Below are 8,863 nucleotides of genomic sequence, written 5' to 3'. Positions count from 1 at the left end.
CTGCTCTCCCTGCTCTCATCCATGCTAGGCTGCATGGATGCTCAGGGAGTTCTTGCCCAGAACGGAACCATACCGCCAATCCAAACTGTATGCTAATTGTCAATCATCTTTGACGATAGTGGTCCTGACAGAAATCAAGCATAGCATTAGTTCTGGCAGGTCACGTTAGTCAAGCTTGCATCAGCTGACGCTCAGCTGATCCGCATCAACCTATGGGAATACGACACCTAAGTATTCGTATATAAGGTCCCGCAGTAGTATCAGCAGTTTTCGCATTGCTCAATAGCTAATTACCCTCCTACATAACCAACTCCTCCTCTGTCAGTCAGGATTCAGCCTTCTGATTCTCCTTTGAATCAGACTAATTCTAAAATGTGTACATAACATTATTGAACTTTAACGATATCTGCAATACATTTATGTTGGTTCTGTTCTGTTTACCCTGGGGGGTTATCGCTGCTCTCCCTGCTCTCATCCATGCTAGGCTGCATGGATGCGCAGGGAGTTCTTGCCCAGAACGGAACCATACCGCCAATCCAAACTGTATGCTAATTGTCAATCATCTTTGACGATAGTGGTCCTGACAGAATTTGCTTTGAATAGGCAGCCATTACATCTGTTATGCTAAAATTTTACTTTGACAAGCCAAAAAAAAAATTACATTTTTAAAGTAAATGGGTGCCTTCCACTCCTCCCATGTGTTTTCAGTCTGGCAGAAATGGTTGGTGGTTCCAAAATACAAGGTCACATGACCGTAAAAGTGTATAGTTGCCAAGATACAGGGGGTGGGTCAACTTACCCACCGGCTCAACTTACCCAATCTGCCCTATTTTTTGACTGTACAATGGAAGTGAAAATGTTTGGCTACCAACATTCTTCAAAATACTTTCTTTTGTGTTTCACGAGTTTGGAGTTTGGAACGACATGAGGGTACATAAACAATGAGAGAATTTTCATTGTTTTTGGCGGACTATACCTTTAAATAAAATAATATCATTATATATATATATATATATCTCAGTGGTGAAGTCATTATTAACTAGGACCTTATACCTATTCTCCTTTTCTGGACCAATTTAAGAAAGATGTTAATTTGACAAACTTCAAATAACATGATAGTTCAACAATTTCAGACAATTTTAACAATTTCCCACATTTACATGTCCAGCCTCCCCTCCCCCATAACATATAATAATAATAATAATAATAATAAGGAATTTGGTGTTTCGGAGAAAACAGCAAGGAGACTACCTTACCATTTTAATAATTTTATAAACTAAAAAGTGATGAAGTTCGTCATCATCTCTGCGGTGGACGCGCAATATAGCCTACATTTCATATGGATTACATAATCGGAGAATATTTGTTTTCTATTTGAATTGGTTCATTATTAAAACATTTTGCGTTCAATATATATATTTCTCATGTCTGTGAAGCAACGGAGTTTCAGTTCATTTTTGACCCACTAAAGTTCACCGGGACTGAGACAGCAGAAATAATATCCTGTTTGGTTTCATTATTTTACAGCGCACGTTTTTTTGTTATTGTGAGTGTACACAAACAAATGTAGACCCTTAACAGATTCGAACAATGTAATTATTCTTGTCTGTATGACCAAAAATGCCGGAGTATTTTAAATTCAAGTGATCGCTCCGGCGCCTCCATGTTAACTGTCATGCAGTATAAGCGCGCTGCTATTCAGCTTCTACACTCTGCAAAAACACTGTGTTGCATTCCTCCTGCCTGTTTCTCTGTTGTATTCCTCACCGGTAAGTTGCTATGGATAAAGTGTCTGCTAAATAAATAAATGTAAATATAGGCCTAAATGATAATGTATATAAATAAAAACTTGAGGTTGATGCGTAAGACGCTGAAAAGGCAGCATCATATTGGACAAAAATGTCCGTGTTGAGCATACACATAAAAAAAGTCTGGGTGTGGAACAACAAAACGCATGCTGTGTGACATGGCTCTTATGTTTAAAATGGATTGGGGTGTCTGACTTCCAAATGTGCTTTGTAATAAATAATTCTGCGGGGAATTTAAATAAGCAGCAAATTGGTTGATGCTTCCAGCAAGTTCAAGTCCAGTCAGTGCTGTTCAGTGTTCAGTTTCACATACGCCAAGCGACTATCCAATCCGCACTACACATTGCTTCATTTTAAATGGTACAACCTGGGCAGGACTTAGGGGGGCGGGGGCCCCTGGGCTTGAGGTTATGTTTGGGCCCTATACCTACACTACAAATGCCCTCAAATAGAACATCATTATGGAGTAACACAAAATACACAAACATATGCTTTGAGGTTCATAAATAGTCTAGGCTATAGTCAAAGTTTAAATGTAATATTAAATATTCATTATAATATAATAAACAGGATGTGTTCTCTCAGTTGAGAGATCAAAACCCTGAAATAACATGAAATAATAAAAAAAAGCCAGAGATGTTGGCTTATTAGTATTATAAAAGTTATTGTCATATCTGTGTCCTCTTATGTCAGGTTCTTATTTAATCAATAAATTCAATCGAATAAAAAGACATGCTGGCTATTAACAATCAAATGAAATCACTATCAACAAATTTCATAGATGGATTGTGCATAAATGTTAAGTTTAAATATAACATTTTAATGTAGAAATATTAAATGATTGCAAAAATGAAATAAGCTACTTTTTTAAATATGAAACTAAAACCGCCAGTAGGTGGCAGTAAGTGACTGTCTTAATGAGTGAGTTGAATCAACCAATTCGTTTAAAAAGCTGATTCATTTAACTTTGCAAACAACTGTACTTATAGCCTGATTGAATCATTTGCTGGTCCATGTAACGCTGATGTTCGGAGACACAGCGGTTCTGCTGTTTGTTCTATTTTCTTTTTGACGGCGCAAAACGGAATTTTAAATATGAAACTACAACTGCCAGTAGGTGGCAGCAAGTGACTGTCTTAATGAGTGAGTTGAATCAACCAATTCGTTTAAAAAGCTGATTCATTTAACTTTGCAAACAACTGTACTTATAGCCTGATTGAATCATTTGCTGGTCCATGTAACGCTGATGTTCGGAGACACAGCGGTTCTGCTGTTTGTTCTATTTTCTTTTTGACGGCGCAAAACGGAATTTTGTGTCTGAAAGTTACTCTGTAAGTTGTTGTTTATTGTACATTTGCGATCGTGCAGATATTCGAAAAAAAATAAATAATCAGGACTGTTGTTTGTGTCATAGGCTAAGTCCTATATCATAGACATAGCTATGTTATAAAAACAGAAACTCATTAAATTGCTATTTTTTATTTAAAATCATTTTGATGACATTTCTTCCCCACTATGTGTAATGGCAGTAAGACGAGAGAGAGCGCACAAAACTAATAAGATGATCACATAATTTAGTGGAACATTAATATAGTGATATATAATCATCTTCTGTAAAGAAATGAGGTGTGAACATTTGAGAATTTATCATTATCTTTCTAAATGTGCGCTCTTTGGGGCTAAGGCTTAATGGAGTGTTTAAAGTAGCCATGTCATAACAAACCAATCGGTGCAGACGAGATTCAATGCGTGCGTCCTTCTTCTATGTGAAATAATCATAAATACCAGTTTATGCTGTTTGACTGTGGCCTCAAAGGTCGTAGTTGTAAGCTGTAACCCCGGCTGGCCCGTTTAGATCTTGCGCAGTGGAAATGCGGCTAATAATTTCTGAATTCTGACTGGCATATAACGAACAAATCAAACAAACGTAAACGGGCAAAGGCGGGGCCCCCGACAAGGCGGGTCCCATTGGCTGCAGCCCACTCAAGCCCAATGGTAAGTCCGGCCATGGGTACAACCAATCCTTTTCGAGGATCGGTCAATTAAGGGGCCAATCATTTGTAAGGATTTTAACGCAGGCAGTTCTGGACAAAAAGTGTTCTAAGAGAGAACGAAATTAGCCCCTAAATATATAAAAAATCAGTCCTCATTGTCACGCCCCTGGACTGTCTGAGTGTGTTTTTGCTCCTCTCTTTATCGCACCCTCCGTACATATATTCTATCTGCCTTGCTTGTCTTAGGGGCCATTCACATAGGATAAGTTCTTGCTGTGTATACATACATTAGACGGACGTCTTTGACTGTTGTGACGCATCAGGATTGAGGATGGGCCACGGGCTGCTGAACTTTTTATATTAATTGATCTTGTTCCACCATTTTTTATGCCTTGCAATCTTAAATGTTTGGTTTTCTGTTATGTATTCTACATTGTCTACATTGCAAATTGTGATTTGTCTCCAAGATAATGTTTTCAAGCTGGCTAACACAGATGAAGTTTTGTTGAAATTGCAAAAATAATTTGCGATAATCTTGGAAGCATAAGTAAGAAAGTTTTGTTGAAAACCACAAACCAATCTGTAATGTTTTCCATCGGATGCCATAATTTTGATTTAAGTGTGATTTATGAATGTATGGAGTGACATTATAACTGTATAATTTTAACACCTAATTTAATGAGAAATATAAGAATTTCTAGCAAATATATACACTACCATTCAAAAAGTTTGGGGTTCATAAGAATTCCAAACAACTAGATTGTTATGGCAAATATATATACATAAATACATTTATTGATTTTTGAAAGAAGTCTCTTATGCTCACTAGGCTGCATTTACTTTATGAAGAACACAGTGAAAACAGTAATATTGTTAAATATTGTTACAGTTTAAATATAAGTCTTTTCTATTATAATGCATTTTAAAATGTCATTTATTCTTGTGATGGCAAAGCTGAATTTTCAAGAGCCATTACTTCAGTCTTCAGTGTCACATGATCCTTCAGAAATATGTGGTGAGGCCAATAAAAATGTTGACAAGGCAACTAAAAATTAGAATTAATTTCTAGTAAGAAGGATCACACATACTATTAATTACACACCTTTAGTGCTCTTTTACAGATAGTTTTGAGCACTGTGAGTTGTGGAGATCCGTCACCCCCTTGTGTTTTTAACAAGCAGAAAAGAGTAAGACATAAAAGAGAAGAAGGAAGAGAAAGTCCACAGAAAGGTCGCAGTGCAATGGGGTGAGTGATCTTCCAGTCCAATGGCTGCAGCCTCTCCTAGGGGTTGAGTTTCTGTGCCACACCAACTTATCGAGAAGAGATCACATCATACTCAGTAACTGAGCCCATTCCCTTCCTAATAATCAATCTCCAAGCGCATCAGCACCGCTATCCCGTGTCACTCCCAGAGCATGTCTGCCGCATCAACTCTCCCACGGGCTGATCCAATATCCCTATCTGAACCCTCACAGGATCGCACATGGCACCAAGAAACCAAGGTCACCCAGCTAGGACACATCAGCTGAAACCTAAAACCTTCTCTTTTTTAACCTCCTTCAGTTCTCTCTGAACTCTTGTTTCTTCAGCTTTGATTGTTCTGTTGCTTCGCTACTAAATACGACAAGCTACCAAACCCACAGTGGGAACAGACAACAACATTTTTTTATTCAATAACCATTCAACCATGCTGAATTATAACTTGACAAAAACTGTTAGCTTACCGCTAGTGTCAGCTGTTCCTTCTTTCACAACAGGGATGCAGTTCTCCAAGTAACATCCATTGGTGTCTTTGTCCGGCGGGGGCTGGTCCCAACATTGGCATGGTGTCTGCATGATGCCACAGGGCCGGCTGGAGGTACTGTAGGTCAGGCAGTCCTCCAACCATTGGCACAGCATTTGACAGGCAGCCATGCTGGGGTTACGCTTCCCAACCACGAGATACTCCACCTTAAATTCCCCATCACCATTCCTGGACCCGGCACCCGCTCTGGGCAGCCCTTTCCGGATCTGCAGGAATTGTTTTCCAGCTTCCAGGAAGGCAACGTGGGTAGAGGCTTCACACAGCTTCACCACCTCGTCGAAGCTCTCCATCCCGAGAAAGGTTCGTGTCGTCTCCAAGAAGGAGTCAAACTGGAAGGTCCGGTGCTGTCTGGAAATGCAGTCTCTGGTTGGTTTTGTGACCTTGATGAAGATGGTGTAGCGCCGTGGGTCGGGGTTCTGCAGGGTCCAGGAGCAGGGTGTGCTAGGAAATACAGAGGACGAGAGGAAGAATCCAAAGAAGCGGCTCTGGACCAGTGTGGAGCAGATGTCAGACTCCGGACCAGAGGGGGCAGCGTTGAGCATGTCCAGCCACAACAGTTGAAGAAGAGGGAAAAGTAGGACCAGCGATAAACAATTCCGGAAGAATTTTGATATCATGGCTGTAAACGGCAGAACAGTGTGCAGAAAAGTGTGAGGCTGAAGATATCTCTTATTGGGCACCTTTTCTTGTTAATGTAAGATCAACAGCCTCGTTTTGTTAACTAGCTGATATTCTCAGATGTTTGCAGAACCGTCTGAACCGACAGCTCAGGATGAGAGGGAACTTTGGCTCAATGATCTAGTCTGCTGTCCATGATGCCAGACGCCCTCACAGAGATCTGCAGGATTAGAGAAGACAGAAAAAAGGTTGTATTAGCCAGATAGGAAAACAACAGCAATTTTCCATTGACCAGATAAGAGTGAACATAATAACTTCAAGTGTGTAGACACCGACACAACTGACTTTGGTACTTAGAAATTACCACGCTGGGCTATATCGATCGAGAAGTGCTGCACCTGTGCTTCACATTCAAAAAGAACTCTTTGTTCCCTGTGAAGCAGTCACTTTCTGCAAAAACGTCACCCTCAATCTTGTATTTCATCAGTGAGCTCAATAACTTGTCCAATTATGGGGCAATCAATTACAAAAATATGAACACCTGCTGTCATTCATTATTTTCAGTGCATTTGCTTCATGCCAAAATGATCAATAGCCTCAGCCCTCTGCGAATCATTAGGCTAAAAGCGGCTGTATCATCTCTCAGACGGGCCTGATTGTCATTTTTTTCCCTGACAATTCAGTGTCTCGTGTAGTTTTACAGCACTTAAAGATAAGAAATATGTGAGGTCACGTGCAAGAGCAGTAGACAGACATCTTGGAGACTATTCTTATGTAATCGCAACTTTTCCATGTGCCATTAGTCACTTTACAAAGTGAGTGTCCTGGCACCAGGCTCACCCTGAAAGCCATATACCATACAGAAAGATACAATGCAGATTTTATTTTAGGTTAATCATCCTTATCTAAAGGCATTAGCTTTGTTCCTTATATTCAGCGTGCTAAGAAATCAGACGAACCCAGACAGGGGAAAAAAAGTGCCATAAAGGTTCTAAATATGCCTAAATACTGGTGGATTCTGGAAATGGATGAAGAAAAACGGGACGCTTCATTCACATGAAATGATGTGATATTTAAAATAATCATTACTACTTTAATATGTGTAATGAAACTGTTCAGCAATCTTAGTACGCTCCTTCCTCTCGGTATTATTAATAAATACAGCAGTCGCTATCAGCGTATATAGCAGGGTATTGTTGGAGATTAGGAGTTTCCACAAAGATACTGGATAATGCTGTTATGAATGCGTGTGGGTGAGATCGATCTGTGTGTCTATGAGAGTGTGCATTCTTTAGAAAAAGAATGAAACAACAGATGTGTGAGTATGTGTGTATTTCAACCACAGCACTGAATGCAGTTTTGTGAATGTGCAAGATTCAGTGTTAATTTTTGCACCCTATTTTGTTTTAGTCATACTTTTTGTCTTTTGATGAAAGAAGTCAATATTTTGTCATGCTATATTCATCCATTTTAGTCCATTTTACTTTGACTGAAATGGCATATAATTTTAGTCCACTGAAATAATTTTGAATGAGCTAAAATACCCGTTAGCAAAGTGGTTCATTTAACCATGTTCAGCTTTTGCAGCTCAAGCAGGGCGATCACAACCATTCAATGCTTGGATTATTTTAATTCTTTACATTTTTCTTCTCTTAAAACTTACTTTGTGTGTTGTTCTTATCTTGCAGCATGTTTCCTATAGAACATTGCTGTTATGTATACTAAAACATACAATACCGTACATTGTTATGATCACCCAGTAATTATTAATATTCATTCAAATTTCATAAACCTGTTTCATAAACATTTCATATCACTTGAATAATGTTAATTTGCTGTTCAGTAAGTGAGTCAGATTCAGTAATCATTCTGGGGTGCGTTTCCCAAAACAAAAGCATTGTTAGCTAACTATGGTTGCAAGTTCCATTGAACTCTATTGGTAACAATGAAACTTGCGACCAGTTACTTTTGGGAAACGCACCTCTGATTTATTCAGTAAGGTCATTTAGTGAAACATTTGTCAGACTGATTCAAGCCAGTCTATCTTTAAAACAATGATTCATCTTTTTGATCGATTCTTTAAAAGTACCTAGTAATTTGCTTGTGAATTGGTTAATAGGAGTAATTTGTTTTTCAATCGGACTACATGAGAACTCAACACAGAGGTTCCCCTTCAGGAACTCGAGCTGCGTCGAAGTCGCTTTGGGAACGCCCTTGCGTGACCGCGTTCTGAAGCATGTGTCAAATCAGTCCAATGGAGTAGCGAGACGTCACGAGCGGGGTGACGTAAGCACCAGAAAGTATAAAAGCGCATCCGGCAGAGCGCAAACCAGCTTCTGCTCTTCAGTAGCGCTCTGTGTATGTGTCTGTCTATTTACTGTTGTCTGTCCGCACAAGCATATATAAAAAACAATCATGAAAAAGTCTATGGCAAGCGAACGGCATTACAAACGCTGTGTTCCTCCCTGCCCGCTAGATCCGCGGCTCTCTCTCAGTGTTCGGAAGCCCGCGCTGCGGTTTCTTCCCAGCCCCCCCAGAGAGAGAGAGCCAGACGCTTCATCTATTTTCCTCCGAGGAGGTGGATGTGATGAATGTCGAGACAGAGGAGACTGTGGACTCGCCACCACAGTCCCTCGCG

General features: G+C 39.7%; 1 protein-coding gene across 1 annotated transcript in view; it reads right to left on the bottom strand.

The window, feature by feature from the left end:
* The window catches only part of LOC107679638 (brain-specific angiogenesis inhibitor 1-like), a 42,955-nt gene that overhangs the window by 5,262 nt on the left and 28,830 nt on the right, over positions 1–8,863 (bottom strand). The window contains exon 2 of the mRNA XM_016475250.1: positions 5,528–6,445. Within this exon, the coding sequence (XP_016330736.1) occupies positions 5,528–6,224 (697 nt within the window). The 5' untranslated portion in view covers positions 6,225–6,445. The remainder of the gene's footprint in view (positions 1–5,527; positions 6,446–8,863) is intronic.

The sequence above is a fragment of the Sinocyclocheilus anshuiensis genome, unplaced genomic scaffold, assembly GCF_001515605.1.
Source record: "Sinocyclocheilus anshuiensis isolate Anshui unplaced genomic scaffold, SAMN03320099.WGS_v1.1 scaffold2170, whole genome shotgun sequence".
Classification (NCBI taxonomy): domain Eukaryota; kingdom Metazoa; phylum Chordata; class Actinopteri; order Cypriniformes; family Cyprinidae; genus Sinocyclocheilus; species Sinocyclocheilus anshuiensis.
The sequence above is the reverse complement of the archived record's forward strand: the minus strand, read 5'-3'. Positions and strand labels throughout refer to the sequence as shown.